Here is a 20,874-nt window from a genome sequence, read left to right as displayed (position 1 = left end):
CTGGATTGATTTTTTGTGGTCCCTGTTTTTAAGCAATTTTTCTTTTCCTGGTCACTAATTGCAATCTTATCTTCTATATCTGAAATTCTGTCCTCACATTGGCTCATTCTGCTGTGTAAACTTTCAATGGAGTTTTTAATCTCCTGGAAATCTGTTTGCATCTGTTTTATGGATTCCATTTGTTTCCTATATTGGGATTCCATCACGTTCCTCAGCTCCTCTATTTTTTTATCTGTGTCCTCTCTAGATTTATTAACATATCATGCACTATAGGCACAATCTCTGCCATTATCTGAGAAATTATTTCTGATTTCATTTTTTCCAGATCCTCTTTTGTTGCCAGTTCAGGGAGTCCAGGTGGCTGAGTATCAGATTGTTCCATCTTGTTACCCTTTGGGGTTACTTTAGGTGATCTGGAAGTCTGGTTTTGAGACTTGTTTATGTGTCTTCTCATTTCAATGGAGGGGGGATGTGTGCTGCTGGCACCCATGCTGCTCACCTCCTCAGCACTGGGGGAGGTGGTATGGACATTGCTTTTAAATAAACTGTTTGCACCCAAAGCTTTGTCTGAGGGTTTGCATTGGAAGTACCCAGAACCAAGACATCAGACCAGTGCTAAATTCATTTTTATTTAAAAAAATTTTTTTATCCCAGTCTCCCCAAGTCCCCTCCCCTCCCTATGTACAAAATCTTTGTTTCCATTTTTTTCTCTATTTTCATTTTTTTCTTACCCTTCCTTTCTTCTGCCCTCCTCCTTTGTTCCCCTTCCCATTTGAATACTTTCTTACCATTTCCCAACATCGATTATACATTTCAATCCTTATTTCCACTTTTAGTTTTTCATACCAGAGAAACAATGTGGTATTTAAACATGTGTGTCTGATTTATTTCACTTTAAATGATAATATTAAAACATGCTCCTTTTGTATCCACAGAGACACAAACTCAAAACCTGCCTGGGGGAGCTTGTACTCAGCCAACAGGAGTGGCTCTTAATGATGATCCTCACTTGAACAATGTCATAGTGAGGCTGTGCTTGTTCATTATGCCCAGCCCAGCCTATTTTAATAATAACAATAGTAAATAATTATTGCTTAATAAGGGCTTACTGTGCAGCAGCATTACATGCTTCACTTCATTTACTCCTCCTAGTGATTCTGTAGGGAGGGCACTATCATTATTCCTATTGCATTGATCAAGAACCTGAGTTTCAATAACAGTTAAGCAATTTTTCAAAGTCACGTAGCTAGTAAGAGACAGATCTTTAGTGTGTTTAACCAATGTGTTAAAGTGTGTGGACAATCATAAATATTCTTCTATTTTCATATACATGGGAACAATAGTACTTGGCAGATAAAATTTTATATTGGTAACAATACCATAAACATATAGTTTTTATCAATAAAACAAGTCATTACCAATTGCTAATTCTTCAGAGTATAATGAAAGGATTCCCCAATTAGATGAGAGCCTGAAGGAACTAAAACGATCCCCTACCCTGCCTGGCTTGGCACAGCTTACATACTGGGTTCTCTTCCCCAGCATTTTTTAAGTTGTGTGGAGACTTCCAATGTTTTGAGTGTCAAGAAAGTCAAACCTCTCCTTAGACATGTCTCATCACAATCCCCAAGCTATCATCTCACTTGAGTATGACTATATTCAGCAAGATGTACTACATACTTTTGCATAAGTTCAGATTTCCTTGGAACATTACATCCTTGTTAGTAATATCTAGCCCCACCTAGTAACCTAGGTACACAGGAAAACTTAGATCTTAAGAAGATGTCTTTCCCAATTACTGTCTTCTCTAAGAATCCATAAAGAGAAATAGACTTTGAACCCAATTCATCTTATTTATTTAACTGTACTGTCATAAAGTGTTCAAATTCAAGTATTATAAAGGATAGTTACAAGGACAGCATTCAGGGTCCCAGAGGGAGGAACACAGGGCCAAGGAAGTCAGCTTTTCAGATCTCAGGAGGTAAGTGATAAGCCTATCTTGTAGAGAAGGTAGAGAGTCAAGCGAGAGAAATTCATTATGAAAAGTTGATGTCTTGGTTGAGAGGGAGAAAAGAGAAGACATCAATTCTCTTCTTTTACAAGGGAACGTCTGTGGGGTAAGAAGTCCATATCCTAGTTTTTGTTGAGTAACTGTAATGAAGAGTGCTTGAGATAACTCTGTTAATGACCAAATTCTGAAATAATCACTGTTATAACAGTGTGATAGAAATATCTTGGACAAAAATTTAAAATTACAAAAAAATCAATATAAATACTAATGGAATTTTCTTAAAAGATTGATGCAGACTTGCCAGCCAGAGAGGGTGAGCCTGCCAGGACTGAAATTTGCTCCTGCCTGGACAGGCCTGGAACAGGGGAGGGGCAGAGGAGACCCAGAGTAGTTCTAGGTATACTCTGGGTCTTGACAGTTAATACCCAGGTTAAGGGGATAATATTTCAACTTGCTAAGGTCAGTGGAGTAGCCAGGGACTGGAAAGGATAAATGGCATCTTATAAAGGAAGAAAATATTAATTTAGACAAGAGGGTGGATAAGAGCCTCACCTTGGGAGTCCTGGGTTTGAATATTCACTCTGACATTTATTATTTTTAGGATCATGGGCTAATTGCATCATTCCTCTAAACTTTAGAAACTACCTTAACAGGGTGGTTTAAGGGCTTAACTGTGACTGAAAGAACATATGTCATGGTGCCATTACATAATATGTGTTTCTACTATGTTTATAGAAGTACTCTTTTCTTTTCTTTTTGCAGTCCTGGGGAGTGAACCCAGGACCTTCCAAGTGCTAAGCTAAATCTCTGATATAGTAGTATTCTTACAAGGAAGTAAAGGATACATATTTTTTTCCAGGTTGATATCATAGGGAGAGGTATATAGAACCAAAAGCACACAAAAAAAGAGAGAAAGGAGGCCTTGGTTATTTATTATTTTTAGTTCATACCGTGCCAAGGGAAAGGAATATTAAGGAGCAGTCACAAAGATATTAACAAGGTTTAAAACTAGAGGCCATGTTTCCATTGAGTCCTTTCTGGGTACACATTTGAATCTATAAGATTTGAATTCTCTATTATCGGAGAACAACTTTCCAAAAATGACTAGAGAGAGCCTTTTAAAACAAGAATTACTGAGCCAGGGATATAGTTCAGTGACACCATGCCTGCCTTGCAAGCACAAGGTTCTGAGTTCAATCCCCGGTACCGGAAAAAACAAACAAATAAGAATTACTTTGTTTAGTAAAGACTACCTGATAATGAAGTCAGTTTCATTTCTTTTCCTGATAAAATGACATTCTATTTTTCTAGTGAAGACTGGTTTATATTCCCCAGGCTGCCCTGTATCTTATACCCTACTACATTTCCTTGTGGTTTTCTTTTTGTTGCCTTAAGAGAGTTCTTAATACTAGAAGTACTTTGATCTTACTCAGATCAGAGTTGTTTAATTAAACACTAGAAGTAGTACCATTATAGCCAGGATGACTCATCTGGAACTTTATTTTAAATACCAAATAGACAGGAAGAAAGTTCATAAACTCATTGTAGATCAAAGTGCAAAACAAACTGCACTCTTTTCCCCCAGAAGATTCAACTTCACTTCATTGTAGATGGCAAGGAAGAGCAAAAGTCTATTGCAAATGTGCAGATTTCTTCTTGTGGTGATTTTATTTTTGCCATCCAAGACAACAAGTAAGTTCATACTCTCTTTGGCCTCTTTTTAGATAAACAAACATTTTGGATTTTTAAAAATGATCAAGACTGTAATCTTAAAGACTGTAATCTTAATCTTGGGAGGCTGAGGCAGGAAGTTTGTGAGTTCAAAGTTGGCCTGGGAAACTTTTTTTTTTTTTTTTTGGTACTGGGGATTGAACTCAGGTCCTTGCACTTGCGTAGCAGGTGGCGAAACCACTGAGCTAAATCCCTGGCCCAATGGCCTGGGTAACTTCTAATGAGACTTTGTCTCAAAAAATAAAAAGTAGGGTCGGTGATTTAGCTCAGTGGTTTCGCCGCCTGCTGCACAACCATAAGGACCCGAGTTTGATCCCCGGTACCAAAAAAAAAATAATAAAAAATTTTAAAAAATAAAAAGTAAAAAATTTTTTTTAATTAAAAATAAATTTTAAAAAGAAATTCCAATTAGAAATGGCTACACAGAGTATAAAAGTTAGCTAATACAATAAAAAATGAAGTGGAAAATTGTTTTCATGATTCTTTTTTTTTTTTTTTTTTTTTGAGACAAGGTCTCCCTATGTAGTTCAGGCTGGCCTTGAACTTACTATGCAGCCTAGGCTGGCCTCAAACTCTTAGTGATCCTCCTGCCCCAGTCTTCTGAGCACTAGGACTACAGGTTTGGTGGCTTGATTCTGATAGTACAAGAAGGGTTAAGTGTTTCTATTCTTTCCAGAGTGACAGCCAGAATTCTCTCATACATTTTAATGCATTTCAATACTAATCTTACCTAAAATAATCTGCTTATTTGATCATACTGCTTACATGAAAATCTTTCCTGCATTTCCCTAACCCCACCTGAAAGTAGTTTTTCCTCCTTCCTGGATTTTAAAAGCAGTACATAGTCATGTTAAAATAAATTAGGCAAAAGACGAAGGATCAATAGTAGCACATGCAGGGTCCTGGGTTCAACCTCCAGCACTGAAAAAAAAGAGCAATCTATAAAAAAATAAAGAAGGGGGCCAGGGATTTAGCTCAGTGGTTCCAGCACCTGCCTCACAAGTGCAAGGGCCCAAGTTCGATCCCCAGTACCAAAAAAAAAGAAGGGAGAAAAGACTGGGGCTATAGTGCTATAGCTCAGTGGTAGAGTGCATGCCTGCCGTGTCAGAGGCCCTAGGCTTGGTCCTCAGCGCTGCAAAAAACAAAACAAGCAAGCAAATAAAAAAAAAAAAAATAAAATAAAGATTCTTTCAAATCCTGTCATGCATAGGTAACCATTCAATGTTTTGGCATATGGGGCTGAGGATTTAGCTCAGTGGTTTCACTGCCTGCTGTGCAAGCACAAGGACCCAAGTTTGATCTCTGGTACCAAAAAGAAAAACAAAAAACAAAACAATGTTTTGCCATACAGTGTTCCAAATTTTTAGAAAATACTAGGCAATAATCCCATTACCTTTACCAATAGATTTTTAAAAGACAAGTTAAGACTGGGGGTTCTAGCTCAGTGGTTAGTATACTTGCCTAGCATGCTTTCTTTCTAAAAATTGGAGCGAAAAAAAAAAAAAAGACAAACAAACAAAAACCTGAGGTATATCTTGATCACCCACTCCATGAAAATTTGTCTACCCCACAAACCATAGCTATTCAAACATCTTTTTAGTTTACTATACTTCCAAAACTATTAAAACAGCAGAAATACAAGATCAAATTGGTCCATAATCTATCATGCAATCAGAAAAGTGTTTTCAAATCAGTTTTGGCTTGTTTTCATTTTGCTTTGATTACTTGTAGTAATTATGAGATGTAATTTATATTCTGTCTTTTCATCTAATGTTATGTCTTAAATATGTTCCCACTTTGCTGTAATTCTTTTTTCTTTTTCTTTTCCTATTCCTACTCCCTTGCTTTCCTACTTCTAATCCCTTAAATAAGGAAACAAGCCAGGGATTTAGGTCAGTGGTTCCACCGCCTGCCTCACAAGAGCAAGGACCCGAGTTCGATCTCTGGTACCAAAAAAAAAGAGGAGAAAATAAGCAAACAAGGCCTGGTATTTCTCCACTTCTTTTTCTCTATTTTTTACCAATCCTAGTTAATATATATAGAATTTTTCTATAATCATTCTGGAACTATTCTGTACATTTTGGGTTCTAATCCAATGGTTCTCAAACTTTACTGTATATTAGAACTACCAGGCAGGGTTTTTAAAAGCCCAAGGTTGAGGTTGCACTCATATTAGTCAATCAGATCCATGGGGGTGATATTCTGGTAACAGGATTCAAAAAAATTTCCAGGTGTTTTCAATGTGCAGCAAAATTTGGTAACTATCATTTGAATCCTTTTCCATTTTCAGTTAAAAAATACATTATGGGTCAATTTCTTTGTAAATCATATAGCTCTATATGACAGTTTTTAATTGTTGAGTTCATTTTATTGCACTGATGAAACATAATTAGTATAACCATCCTCCTATTAATAGATATCTAGCTTGTTCACTCTGCATATCTTAATAGTTTCTCTCTATACTTCTAGGTTCTGTTTTAACTGTGAATGGTAGAACTGAGAACTATATCCTGGAGACTCAACGTGACGTCGAAGAATCTCTGGAATGTGTTGTTCATGACCACACTAGCGATGAAGAACTCCTCTGGTACCGAGAAGAAGGGAGAGTGGATTTGAAATCTGGAAACAAAATCAACTCTAGCTCTGTCTGTGTCTCTTCCATCAGTGAAAATGACAACGGAGTCAACTTTACCTGCAAGCTGCAGAGCGATCAGACGGTGTCCATCTCAGTGGTGCTGAATGTCACTTGTGAGTGAAGGGAAAAGAAGCTGGCAGTCAATCTGCAATGTCTGCACTACATTAAGTGGTAGTTGCAATCTAGGCATTGGTTTTGCCAGATTGCCCTATTTATGCTCCCACAAAAAAGTGTTTACCATATACTCCATACCCTTTCCAGCACTGAGCATCTGCTAGATGCATTTGAAATTTTACTCATCTTTAAAATTAAGAATGAGACATTTTCATAAATGTACTGGCTATTTGTATTTATTTTCTGTGAAATAACTTGCTCATGGGTTTACTATTTCTCTGTTGGGATACTATTCTTTTTCTCATTAATATGTATAAAGGTTTTATAAGTTAAGGAAATTAGCTCTTTGCCCGTTTGGATTGCAAGTATTTCTCCTATTTAATTTGCATTTCTGGGGATTGAGACCAGGGAATACTGAGCTCAGCTCTTTTTATTATTTTGAGAAGAGGTTCTCGATAAGTTGCCTAGGCTGACCTTAAACTGGTGATCTCCCTTGCTTGGCCTTCCACGTAGTTGGGATTTGTCATGAGCCAGTATGCTTGCCTCTCCTATTTGGTTTTGAAAAAATTTTCTTTCAGTGCTAGGGATCGATCTTAGGCCCTGGAGCATACTAGCCAAGTACTCTACCACTGAGATACGTCCTAGTTCTAAACACTTTTATAGTGTTTTGGGGGGCTGCCATATTGATGATATTAATGTTTACATATTTAAGATTACCGATCTTTCCTTTTTTGTACCTAGCTTTTGTATTCTGTTTAGGAAGATCTGCATTGGGGATCATTTAATATTACCTTAAAACCCAAAAAGGTGAAGCTCTTCAAATGTTCGCTTGCAGGTCTCTCACTGATGATAGAATTATATACATAGATTAGAGGCTGTCAAATGATACTACATGGGTGGTCATGTGGGTTGTCTGGGTAGGAAGCTGGTTCTGCATGAGGGAAGTGTGGATGATATTGCAAGGCAGGAGGTGGAATAAGATGAAAGATGATATGATCCGGAAGGAAGAGCTCTGGATTTGAAATGTAGTAATAAAAGTAAAGCCCCTTGAGTCAGTGAGCTCAGCCGACTTTTCTGTGAAAAACTGATGCCACTGCCCCTGAGATGCACAAGTGGAGCAAATACTGGGTGACTGAGCTCTGGAAAATCCTGACATTCTGCATTTTGAGATTTCTAAGTGAATAATTCACATGTTCCCAAGCAAATGAACTTTGTTTTTCATTTTTAATAAATTGATAAAGCATGACTTTAAATTTTTTTGGTACCAGGGATCGAACTCGGGACCTTGTGTTTGTGCAGCAGATAATGGCACCACTGAGCTAAACCCCCAGCCCAAACATGACTTTTAGCATGCTATCTCTTGGCTATTTGGGGTACTTAACTTTTTTTTTTTTTTTGGAACCGGGGATCAAACTTGGGACCTTGCATTTGTGAGGCAGGCGGCAGCACCACTGAGCTAAATCCCCTGCCCTCTCTTGGCTATTTTGATAGACTCCAAGACTATCAGAATACCTTGGCTGTTTTGTAATCCAGCCAAAGTGAGGAAGTTGAGGCTCAGATTGGAGGCCTAAATCATAGCTGGAACTGACGCCAGAACACAAACCCCCCCATGCCAATCTCCTAATCTAGTATTCTTCCCATGGTATCTTCCTAAGAGCAACATGGCAGAAATGCCAAAAATATGACCTGGTGACTTAATGAGTTTGTTTTCAATTTTCTAGCCTCAAATCACTTTAAAAATCATCTTTACAATAACCTTCTAAATATAATTGTTAAACATATATGGCTGATTATATATATCCAATCGAACAGTGATTCATGTGACAACTGACAAACTCATCAACTAATAAATCAAAATGAGCCTGTAAAAGTGACAAGAATGTCATGTACAATCCAAAGGAATTATTATTAGTGATATAAAGAGCAGATCTAGAATTAAGAAGAGGGATGGGGTGCAGCTCAATGGTGCCTAGTATGTGTGAGACCCTGGATTAAATCTGTTGTGTGTGTGCACAAAAACACACGCGCACACACACACAAAATAATGAGAGCTTGATAATGTGCAATATAGAGGGTGTGAAGAAACAAATTCTCTTACATGTTCTTGTTCAACGTATAAACTGAAACCACCTGTTTTGCAATATCTATCAAAATTTAAACGTGACTTTGCCATGATCTAGAATTTCTTCCTCTAACCTTGGAGAAATGCATGCATGTGCATATACAGAGGGATGTGTGAAGATATTTATTGTATCACTGTTTAACATATTTAAAATTCAAGCAATCTAATGCCCACCAAACTAAGGTGTCATATATTGTACTATAGCACTCCAAACCAGTGAGCTAGATCTTTGTGGTTCAATATGACTATATTTCAAAAATGTGCAAGTGGGCCAGGGATTTAGCTCAGTGGTTCTGCCCCCTGACTCGCAAGTGCAAGGTCCTGAGTTCGATCTCTGGTACCAAGAAAAAAAATGTGCAAGTTATTGAGAGGATGAAGTCTTTCATGTAAGACCTGTGCTCCTAAAATAATACAATACTTTTATGGGTATACTATCTGTATATAAAACTTTTTTTAAAAGATCTGGAAGGATTTATCCCAAATTTATAGCAATAGTATCTCTGGGGAATTAGGATCAGATCAGGCTAGAATGAAAGAGAATCTGAAATGTACTGATTTTTTTTTTTAAAGGGAACATTTAGGGCCAGGGATTTAGCTCGGTGGTTCCGCAGCCTGCCTCGCAAGTGCAAGGTCCTGAGTTCGATCCCCGGTACCAAAAAAATAAAAAAATAAAATAAAATAAAAAAATAAAAAAGGGAACATTCTCATGTAGCTGACATGCTTAAATATTATTTTAAATAGCTAACATGAATGCTTATAAGGTCTGCCCACAAGTGGGACTGTTCTATTTGGCAATTATGTTCTCCACTCCCACGTCTTTCTACATATCTGAATACCATATAACATCCTTGTTGGATATGGATACAGAATTCAAGCTCATTCCAAAGAGCAACAAAATGTCATTCTTCTGAGAAAGTTATTAATAGTGCAGCCTACTCAGGGTCCAATTATTCAGTGTGCAAATAATACAAATTCATTTTTTCTCCTTCACATCTACCTCTTTCCTACTGCCCACTCACTCTTCAACCACTTTATTGATCTTCTGCATCTTTGCCCAAAAATGCAAGGGACATAGAGTAGAGGGGAAAGTCAGCGCAGCCATTTCTCCCCCTAGATACTGGAAAATCTTGCTGGGGGGGGTGACAGTTGAAATTATTTGGCAAAGATAAATGTGTCTATCTATGGATCTACAACTCTTCTTATCCTGGAGAGAGTAAGAAGTTGCTTACATGGATGAGAGGGATCCACTAATCTGTTAATGCCAGAGATGTCACAATTAGAATACCTCCTTGGAGGGGGCCTTTATTTCCAGAAGATCAAGGAAGAAATGCAAATGTACATTACCAAATATGTAGTCATGGCAAACTTGGTTAGATAAAATGTAAAAATAGGAGGTCTGAGTAGCCCTCAAAACCACCATCACCTCAATGATAATAGTAGCTAGCACTATACTAAATTCTTCACAGGGATTATTTCATTTGATCATCACAGCTGTTTATGAAGTCAGTATCATTATCTCATTTTTGGAAGATGAGGAATCCGAGGGCTTAACAGTTATTTGGGTATCTCAAGGTCACACGAAGTGGTGCAGATAGAATAGGGTTGACTGCAGTGCCCATCTTCTTAGTATTGTACTATTTTATTCAACCCTACCATAGGTTGGTTTATTATATTAATTTTTTGAGAGCAAAGAAACAAGTCTTATACTTTTGGATAGTGTTACAAATTGTCTATTTGCTACAGATTCATTATCATGTATATTATGTTCATAATCATATTTTGCTTTATGGTTTGTCTTTACCAGATTAAAAATTCTATGAGGTTTGGAACTGGAGTATGTTATTTATCATTTTATCCCTAGTTTCTAAACCAGTATGTGGCACATAGTATGTACTCAATACATTTTTGTCAAATGAGTGAATAACTACATGAGTTCAGTCAAAGGAAGACCTTGAACACTGACAGTGAGTTACTCTTTCTCTTCTAATTAACCCTAAATGCTTGAGTCTTACAGATCCTCCTCTCCTAAGTGGAGACAACTTCAAAACAGCTGAGGAAGACAGTGATGTGAACTTGGTTTGCAATGTGAAATCCAACCCACAGGCTCAAATGATATGGCACAAAAACAATAGCATCCTGATATTAGAGAAAGATCACCACCAAATCTACCAGACAAGTGAGTCTTTTCAGCTGTCAATCATCAAAGTCAAGAAATCTGACCATGGAACCTACAGTTGCATTGCAAGTTCACCTCTGAAAATGGAGACCATGGAGTTTCAACTGGTTGTTAGAGGTAACTCTCTGTTTTTTTCTTTTTTTTTAATTCTTAAGTTCTTTTATTGGTACATTTTACGTATATAATACGTTTACATTTATCATTGGGTGCTTGTACCTGTACATGATGTATCTTGGTTCTTATTTTTTTCCCCATTATCTGTGTGCCCTTCACCCCCTCCACCCTTCCCTATTTACATAGACTTCATTTCCATTTTTTTTCTTTTCTCATAGTTTTTCCTTTCCCTTCCCCTTCCCTTCCCACCACTCCTACCCCTTTGGACCTTTCTTCCTATTTCAAATTATCAGTTATTCATTTTAATCCTTATTTACACTTTCAGTTTCTCACACTAGAGAACTATTCGGTATTTACCCATGTGTGTCCTATTTATTTCACTTAGGAGTATGGCCTCAATATGCATCCATGTAGCTATAAATGACTCTAGTTTCTTGTTCTTTATGGCTGAGTAGTACTCCATTTTATTTTTAAAAACCCCACATCTTCTTTATCCAGTTTCCAGTTGATGGGCACTTGGGCTGTTTCCAAGCTTTAGCTATTACAAACTGTGCTGCTATAAACATGGGTGCACATATATCACTGTGGTATGATTCTTTTAATTTTTTTTTTTTTTTTTTTTTTTTTGGTACTGGGGATCGAACTCGGATCCGTCCTCTTGGAAGGCAGGCGGTGGAACCACTGAGCTAAATCCCCGGCCCCAATTCTTTTAATTCTTTTGGGAAGATACCCAGCGGGGGAAGAGCTATCTCCATACTCATTTCCATAGTGGTTGCACTAGCCTGCACTTCCACCAACAATGGGGAAGGGTTCCTTTCTCCCCACACCCCCGCCAGCATTTGTTATTTGTTGATTTCTTGATAGCAGCCATTCTTTCTGGGGTGAGGAGGAATCTCAGGGTTGTTTTCATCTGCATCTCTCAAACGACCAGTGATGTTGAACATTTTTTCATATATTTGTTTGCTGCTTTTACTTCTTTGTCTGAGAAATGTCTGTTCATTTCAGATGCCCATTTTTGAATTGGGCCTTTGAATTTGGGGGGGGGGTCTGATTTTTTTCAGTTCATTATATATTCTAGATAGTAGTCCTTTGTCTGAGGTACAGCTGCTAACAATTTTTTCCCACATTCTAGGTTGTCTCTTAGCTCTATGGTGGTTTCTTTTGCAGTGCAGAAGCTTTTTAATAAGATGAGATCCCAGTTGTTGATTCTTTGTGCTAGTTCCTGTGCTACTGAGGTTTTGTTCATAAAGTCTTTTCCTATGCCAATGTCTTCAAGAGTTCTACCTAACTTATCTTCCAGTAACTTTAGTGTTTCTGTTTTAATATTTAAATCTTTAATCCACTTTATCTTAGTTTAGTGCATGGTGATAGGTATGGGTCTAGTTTTAATCTTTGTCAGGTTGAAATCCAGTTTTTCCAACACCATTTATTAAATAGGCTATCTTTCCTCCAATGAGGGTGGTTGGCTCCTTTGTCAAAGATGAGGTGGCTGAGTATGTCTGGAGTTGTTTCTGCATCTTCTAATCTATTCCACTGAGCCTCAGGTCTGTTCTTTTGCCAGTACCATGCTGTTTTTATCACAGTAGCTTTGTAGTATAATTTCAAGTTGAGGATTGTGATACCCCCTGCCATGTCTCTGTTGCTTAGAATTGCTTTGCTATTCTAGGTCTCTTCTGGTTCCAAATGAATTTTTGGATTATGTTCTCTAGTTCTGTGAAGTATATTGTTGGAATTTCAATCAGCATTGCATTAAATCTATATAGTAGTTTTGGAAGTATGGCCATGTTCACTGTATTGGTTCTTCCTACCCAGGAGCAAGGGATGTCTTTCCATTTTCTTATATCTAGAGGTAACTCTCTTTTAAAGTAATACCCAGCATAATGCAAAACTCAAGACAGAGGCTCAGTAAACATTTTTGGTAATCACAAATTATAAGTACAGCTATGATTAGTAGCTATGATTTTCTTTGGACCATTATCTTTATTCAAAGAATTTCCTACTAAGAATTCTAGTCCATCCCTGTAGATGAATTATGCCCATTCCATATAGAACATTAAAACATTGCCCTTTTTTCCATTTAGTTTATTGGTACATTTTAGGTATATAGTACAGTTACATTCATCATTGGGATCTTGTACCTTTACATGATGTATCTTGGTTCTTATTTTTTCCCCATTCCCCTGCCCTCCCTTTACCCCCTCCACCCTTCCCTATTTACAAAAAGCATTGCCTTTTGAGCAAAAGTCCTTTCTAGATATTTAGGGGAAAGTATTTCCACAAATTAGTGTGTAGGAAGTGGATTTTTAAGCTCACAGCATGATGAGTAAACAGGAGGGATTTCAGAAACACATTGAATAGATTTTTTAAAATAGATCTCTAAAATCACTCCTCTTACATTCTAACCTGTAGGCTAACAGAAGAGATGGTAGGGAAAATGATGAAAAGAAACTCTTCCTTTTGGCTTTATGTGTCATCTACCCAGCTTTATCATCTCTGCTATAATAGAGAACAAATGGAGCTCTGAGTGTTTTCCCTTATCATGTTTCTTGCTCAGACAAAAAGAAAAGGCAAGATACCTGTGTAGCAGATGCAGAAAATGCTTGTGCACACATTTTCTGGTCTTGAGCCAGTATGTAAGGAGCAGCCAAACAAGCCGAGGCTCCTGTATCTTGTTAGAACAGTATTCACTTTGTCATTTGCCTCCCTGTACCCACACATTGCCATTCTTGCCAGTCCTCAGGAAACTAACTGAATTCCTGCCAGAAATGGCGAACTGATATACCTGTAGGAGTTCTTACTTCCTCCCCAGGCCCACCCAGGAGGATCTGGGACATGAACAGAGTGGCTGGAGGGGAAGAAGAGTTGCTGTTGAGTGACTGCCCATTACGCTAACTAGTGTCCTGTTCAGTGATTTGTCCTGCAGAGCACCAGTAGTATGCTAAGGGCTACTTTCTTTAAAAACTAAACCCACAAATAACCTAAGAATCCCTGGGACAAAAGCAATGCAAGGGACATTACCTAGAAGTTTGTGGCTTTTTACCTTTCCAAGGACCACAAAAGCATGGTAGGATGGCATCACACCATGCTATCCTAACTGGCTGTAAGACCACAGTTGGAGACTAGGGAATTACATCATTCCTCTTGTTAAGAAATTGTAACTGCTTTATGCCACATGTATACAACTTGCATGGCAATCAGCAAATTGCCTTTCAGGTGGGCAGAAACTTGTTTTGGGTGGAGCTCTTCCAAACCAACCTGTTTTTCTTATTTCTCCTGCTTTGTTACTTCCCTTGCTGTTGGCTGTCTTCATAACATAAGGACTCTGCTTTCTGGTGCTCAGGCTCACAGCCAAGTCTTCCATGAGGCTCTCCCAGCTTCACTGCTCAGTGGGGAAGTTTCTAAATGAGGCCATGCAAAGCCGGAAATGACATCATGGAGCTTTTCTTGAGCACAAGATTTAGCACATGTGTTGAATTATTTTACCATAATGAATAAGGGGGAGGGGACACCAAATCTGGTTACAAATGAGAGTTTAAAAACAGAAAAGTGGAGAGAGGTGCAGTTACATTTTTCAACATCAATTTCAACAGAAACTTGGAATCAAAGTGAGCCAGTGGGTTAGTTTATTTCAGCTTGTTTATGAAATGAAAGCTGTCATGCATGTCTTCATTTTATTTGGCTAGGTAAAAATATTCTGATTTCTTTTCCAATTCATCCCAGCTGTGCTTCCCCTTTGTTTTGATGCCTTTCCATGACATGCAAGTGAAAATGTCCCTAGTAAGGTCTTTGGTGTATCCCAGAGCTGGCTATTTTAGAGCCAGAGCTTCCAGCAGGCCTATTGAGCAAAGTCTCTCCAGAGGGTTGATATGACACACACTTTCCTAAGAGTAGTTTTTAGGAACAGCAAAGAGAGAATAAAAGTGATGGATGCTTTGGGGCTCAGTGGTAGAGTTTGTTCTTAGCATGTATGAGACACTGGGTTTAATTCCCAGCACCAAAAAAAAAGAGAGGGAAGAGAAAGGGAAAGAGGAGGGGAGGAGAAAGGAAGAGAGGAGCTGAGAAGGAGAAAGTAGGGAAGGGAGGGGAGAGGAGGACGAGAAACAAGAATAAAATAATAAAAAGCAAGAAGTAAAGCACAGTTAATCCATTAATCCCCAAAATTAATTGTGAGGAATTGGCAAATAATGGGAAGAGAGTAATTCAAACATATCTAGTTAATGTGTTATACAGTTATGGGGGGCCTCTATGTCATAACCTTGAGGCATAAAAGACCTTGGCTTTTAGATTTATCTCAAGTCCCCTTCTTCCCCTCCTTTCACCTTTCACCCTTCATATGCCATCTCATGACCCTTTCTTCTTTATAATACATATCTCAATCTGTAGTTTTTATTTGTTTGATGTCTGTATCTCCCACTAGAATAGGAGCCTTCTATGTCTGTCCTATTCATTTGGAGGATAAAGCACAGCGCCTCATACATGTTAGTCACTCAGTACATATTTGCTGACTCCAGTCCACAAACTCATTGTACAATAAATAGCACATTCTATTTACTTTAAATCCCTAAAATCTTATCTAAGCCATAATTGGATCCCATTTCCTTCCTCCAGTGGCATTAGACTCCTGGGTTCACATAAGTTCATTTAAAAACTTTTGTTGATCGTTGGCACTTTCAGTTTTGAGAATTTCAACCCATAATATATGAAACACATTAAAATAAAGCACATTACATGTGGTTTTTTGCTGTAAACATTTTGAAAGGAGTTTTATAATTCATATACATTTTGTTACAAATCAGTTGTGAATTTTATTCTTGAGGTTGAAATATTATTTGACAAGGGTTAGAACTGACACATGGTCACATTTTATTGATGTTTAAGTGTGTATTAGCTTTGATTAATTTTGTCACTTTCTTTTCATATTTTGGAACCAATAGTTTTTTTTCAGGCCTCAAATATTTTTGAGGACACTTGCAAATGCAGGTATTATATCTATAGTGTCTGATTAGTGAAATAACTCTGAGTTTACCTGGTGCTCAGAAAATAAGGAAGTGGGCTTCATTTCCAAGCTGTTTTCATTGCTGATGATCTCTTCATGGTCCACAATGGATGTAGATACCCTAGACTGGCATGGTAGTACACATCTATAATCCTAATGTGATGGGAGGCTGAAGCAGGAGGATAGCAAATTCAAGACCAATCTCAGCAACTTAGCAACTTAGTGAGATTATCTCAAAATAAAAAAAGCTATAGATGTAGTGCAGTGTGAAGGCCCTGAGTTCAATTTCCAGTACTGGGGTGAAAAAAAGCAGACACTTCCTTGATCATTTAAACCATACGGGAAATCTTTACCAAAGTTGGAAAGGCTAATGCTGGAAGTCCTACTTCCCTTAGGGACACCATGCAGCCATCTTCTAAAATGTCTTGTCACCTGGCTGGGACACTATCTCAGTAGAGGTAGAATTGGTGATTGTCCCTATTGCTCCCAGAGCCCATGGATCTCTCCTTCTTAGTCCAGAGACCTCCCCATACTTTGTCTTCTCACTCTTAAAGCTATTCTCCCTTTCTTTCTCCCTTTAGGATACCTCTTAATATCTTTTGGGCCTTTCAAAAAACAAGAAAAACCATTGACTTCAGCCTGCTTCTGTTTTCTGTGTGGCAAACATGATGGATTAAGCACAAAATTGTCTACTTCCTTTGAGGGAGTTGTTCCTATTACAATAAATTATTCTTTCACAAAGGAATGAATTCAAAGCCTGCCTCTGTACTAGGTCTGTGACTTTGGACAAGTAACCTAACCTCTCAAAGTCCCTAATTCCTCACCTGTAAAGTGAAGACAATACCATCCACCTTTTGGGATTGTTGGTAGGATTTAGTTAAGTGCAAGGCATCATGTCTGAGACATATTAGAAGCATATAATGTTCATTCTTCTTCCCTGTTTTGCAGATAAAACTGTGCCTGTACCAATAGAAGCCATTATTGCTGCATGTGTTGTAGTCTTCCTGACGTTGTGCTTTGGACTTTTGGCACGAAGGGAAAGAATAATGAAGGTATCTAAGTATTCTGGGGTATTGTAATAAAAAGTCATCTAAAAGGGGCCAGGGATTTAGCTCAGTGGTTTTGCCGCCTGCTGCGCAAGCGCAAGGGCCCGAGTTCAATCCCCAGAACCAAGAAAAAAAAAAAAAAGTCATCTAAAGGGCTGGAGATATAGCTCAGTGGTAAGGTGCATGCTTTGCACACAAAAGGCCCTGAGTTTTAAGCACTGCAAATAAAATAAAGTTGCTCATGAGAATAAAAGTTACACACATGAGTATAATTTTTCAAAGAATAGAAGTAAATATGGGTGAGGCCTGAATAAAAATAGCTCTGGTGTTAGGAGTAGGGAATTTGGAGTTGATTTTTCTTCCTTTAAAATTTCTCTTTATTGTTGCTATGGTGTGTGTGATTCAATAAGTAAACATGAAGAAGAACATCTGCTCTGGATTCAGAGATCTGCATGCTCACCTCTAGAATACAGCCATATGCCCTGGCTGGAGTGGGCTGGAGTTTGAATCGTTGAGTGGTTAAGCTCACTGTTAAACTTGTTTCAGTATATGTGCGTGTGTAGATTAATGCCACACGTTTGAATGCCAGTTAATTCAGTGTTAAAGGAGGGCAAATATGGCAGAAAGGCCTCTAAGCAAAAGCCACTATGCTGAGTTCATCAGTCTGGAAGGGTCATTTTCCTTGCAGTACATAACTTAGTATTATTCAAGGCAACAATGTTTCCCAAGGAGAAGTTCAACCTACCCTCTGTTCCAATCCAAAGCAATTTCTGCTATTGAAAAAAGAAATACACAGCTATCTAAGCATGGAAGCACACTGATTAAGAGTTACATCTTCTCCAAATTTAATAAAACCATTAACGTGGCCAAAGAAATGAGACCTGAGCCAGTGCAGAGGTGGCTGTATTTCCATAGCACCTATCCCTAAGCCACTTTGATACATTCACAATATTTACCCATGGGCCTTAGAAAAGCAGGCAGATTCATTGCTCTTGTGTTTGCTTCTAGCTCTGCATAAAGAAGAAAAACCCTGATACAGATACACCCCTGTGAGTACTCCTTCAGAGATGGCACATGCAGAAAGGTGAAAGGGTTTAGAGAATAGGAAGCAGGGGAAAATCTGACTTCACTTTAGAGGAAGGCTGGTTGGAAGCTTGCCTAGAACTGAGAACACCTTTGGAGATATGCCTACTCTCTAAACAAGTTTGGCCAATGGTTATGCAACTGCATTGCCACACAGAGTTAATAAGCGGCCTAACCTGGAGGAAAGTCACTGCTATATCACTCCTTCCCAACAAGGTCAGGGCCATATTCTTCAGCCTAAATATTGTTTCTTTGGAACTTTCCTTTAGTCTATGGTTTCAGCATATGTGAAGCAGGCAGTGCATAACAAGAATGAAGGCATTCTGCCGGAGAGGTTGGATTTTGTTCTGAATTTTTTCATATTGTTATGATCATCATTATAATTAATTTCTTGGTTCATTTCAGATGAGAAAGCTGGGATGGCATCTAAATACAGGAATGGTTTTACATGAGGACCTCCTCAATTTATGTAGTTCCATCTGTATTTATTGCTATTATTAAATACACTCCTGTCAAATTGTCAGAGGTTATGAAGAATTGTTTCATTAATCATTTAACAGTAGTTGTTATGACTAATATGATATGCTCATGGAACAATTTTTTTGGAGAGAGCTGTTTAAAATCAAAAGTAAGATTTTGTTAAGTCTTCTGCTTAAAGTATATGTTAATTATTGAGATTTCTTCCAAATAGGTTGGGAACCATTTACTCTTTGTTTTATATTTTCCTAGGTAAGAGATTATCAGATAATTGGGTTTCACAAATCAGTTCAATACCAAAAAAAAAAAATACTTGTTTTAATTAAAGTGGGGAAACAACAGAGAGTGATGAATTTTCTAAGTTTCCAGGGAAGCACAAAATATCAATTATCACTTTCACTGTCATTCTGTACAAAAAAAGGTCTTAGGACTAAAGAAAGAAAAAGGGATAAAATCTCAGAATATAAAACACTCCTTTAAATTGAATAAATTTAGTATTATGAAAATTTCAGCATATGTCTTTATTTTCATCATCATACCATGGTTGACACAATGACAAAATTTGTGAGCTCTGTGCAGTAATGAATATAGGAAGAAGAGGGGAGCAGGTCTGGCCAATGAGTCCTTTGCAAGCATCTTTTGCCTCTTTTTAAATACAGCCAGCCTGTACTCTTCTCATATATATCAACTTTAAATTACACCTTGATTATAATTTATCATTGGCTCCCCTCCTCCTCCATTCTTTTTTTTTTGACTTTAAAGAAAGAATATATATATTTTTTGAATTTTTCTTTATTAAATTCTTTTATTGGTGCATTGTAGGTATACAACACAATGACATTTCTCATTGGGAATTGTACCTTTACATAATGCATCTTGGTTCTTATTTTTCCCCATTCCTAGCCCTCCCTTCACCCCCTCCACCCTTCCCTATTTACAAAGACTTTATTTCCATTTTTTCCATTTCTCAGCATTTTTCCTTTCCCTTCTTTCCTTTCCCCTGTCCCTCCCACTACCCTTACCCCTTTGGACCTTTTCTTCCTATTTTACATTTTCAATTATTCATTCTAATCATTGGTACATTTTAGGTATACAATATAATGACATTCATCATTGGAAATTTGCACCTTTACATAGTCTCTCTTGGTTCTTATTTTTCATCCTTGACCAGCCCTCCCTTCAACCCCTCCATTCCTCCCTATTTACAAAGATTTTGTTCCTATTTTTCCATTTTCTCATATTAATCCCATTCCCTTCTATCCTTTCCTCTAGCCCTCCCACTTCCTTCCCCTTTGCCCCTTTTCTTCCTATTTCACATTACCTATTATACATTTAGTCCTTATTTACACTTTCAGTTTATCACACCAGAGAAACTACTCAGAATTTATTCATGTGTGTCCTATTTATTTCACTTAAGAGTATTGCCTCAATGTGCATCCATTTAGCTATAAATGTCTCTAATTTCTCATTTTTTATGGCTGAATAGTACTCCATTTTATTTTAAAAAACCACATTTTCGTTATCTAGTCTCCAGTTGATGGGCATTTGCACCATTTCCAAGTTTTAGCTATTACAAACTGTGCTGCTATGAACATGGGTGCACATATATCACTGTGGTATGATTCTTTGAATTCTTTGGGGAAGATCCCCAGCAGTGGAATAGTGGGTTCAAATGGGATTTCCAGTACTAGATCTTTGAGGTATCTCCATACTGATTTCCACAGTGGGTGCACCAGTCTATACTCCCACCAGCAGTGGAGAAGGGTTCCTCTTTCCCCACAGCCCCACCAGCATTTGTTAGTGGTTGATTTCATGATAGCATAGTATTCACAAAGTTCCTAAGGTGCTCTTTGTCATGAAAGTATCTTATTTCTCCATCAATTTTGAAAGATAGTTTTGCAGGGTACATCAATCTGGGTTGGAGGCTGTTTTCTTTTAGGGCTTGGAATATGTCACTCCAAGCTCTTCTTGCCTTGATGGTTTGTGTTGAGAAGTCTGCTGTGATTCTGATGGGGTTTCCTTTGTATGTGATTTGTTTCTTTTCTCTGACTGCTTGGAGAACTTTGTTCTTCTGTTGGGTTTCTGGAATCTTAACAATTATATGCCTATGCATAGATTTTTTTTGATCAAGGCTATTTGGAGTCCTATATGCCTCACTTATCTGTATGTCAAGCTCTTTTCCCCTGCTTGGGAAGTTTTCTGCCATTATTTCTGTGAAGAGATTTTTTATGTCATCTGCACTCTCTCCTGTTTCTTCATTGAGCCCAATCAGTCTTATGTTATTCTTCTTTGCATCATCTAGCAGCTGCTGGATTGATTTCTCATGTTCCCTTATAATTTTGAAGCAATTTTTCTTTTCCTGGTCATTA

The 20,874-nt window shown here is 37.8% G+C and overlaps 1 protein-coding gene across 2 annotated transcripts; it reads left to right on the top strand.

Moving 5' to 3' along the window:
- The first annotated feature begins 1,861 nt into the window (after positions 1-1,861).
- On the top strand, positions 1,862-19,011 carry Tmigd1 (transmembrane and immunoglobulin domain containing 1). 2 transcript variants are annotated; one of them, XM_004857084.3, is made up of 7 exons: positions 1,925-1,981; positions 3,597-3,703; positions 6,212-6,490; positions 10,628-10,906; positions 16,848-16,951; positions 17,954-17,994; positions 18,434-19,011. In XM_004857084.3, the coding sequence occupies exons 2-7, from the start codon at positions 3,622-3,624 to the stop codon at positions 18,435-18,437; spliced, it is 789 nt and encodes a 262-aa protein (XP_004857141.1). In that variant the 5' UTR covers positions 1,925-1,981; positions 3,597-3,621; the 3' UTR covers positions 18,438-19,011. The 2 variants fall into 2 exon arrangements, with proteins under 2 accessions (XP_087047707.1, XP_004857141.1); XM_087191581.1 differs by lacking the exon at positions 18,434-19,011 and having other exon boundaries at positions 1,862-1,981; positions 17,954-17,998.
- Positions 19,012-20,874: the final 1,863 nt, after the last annotated feature.

This window comes from Heterocephalus glaber, unplaced genomic scaffold, assembly GCF_053883595.1.
Source record: "Heterocephalus glaber isolate CG9 unplaced genomic scaffold, H.glaber_assembly_v1.0 deba00001564, whole genome shotgun sequence".
In the NCBI taxonomy this organism is placed as follows: Eukaryota; Metazoa; Chordata; class Mammalia; order Rodentia; family Bathyergidae; genus Heterocephalus; species Heterocephalus glaber.
This window is presented reverse-complemented; position numbering and strand designations above follow the sequence as displayed.

Coding starts and splice junctions, on each gene's coding strand:
- Tmigd1 (XM_004857084.3), top strand. CDS start 3,622: ATGGCAAGGAAGAGCAAAAGTCTATTGCAAATGTGCAGATTTCTTCTT. Junction 3,704..6,211: donor TTTGCCATCCAAGACAACAA/GTAAGTTCATAC, acceptor CTATACTTCTAG/GTTCTGTTTTAACTGTGAAT. Junction 10,907..16,847: donor GTTTCAACTGGTTGTTAGAG/GTAACTCTCTGT, acceptor CCTGTTTTGCAG/ATAAAACTGTGCCTGTACCA.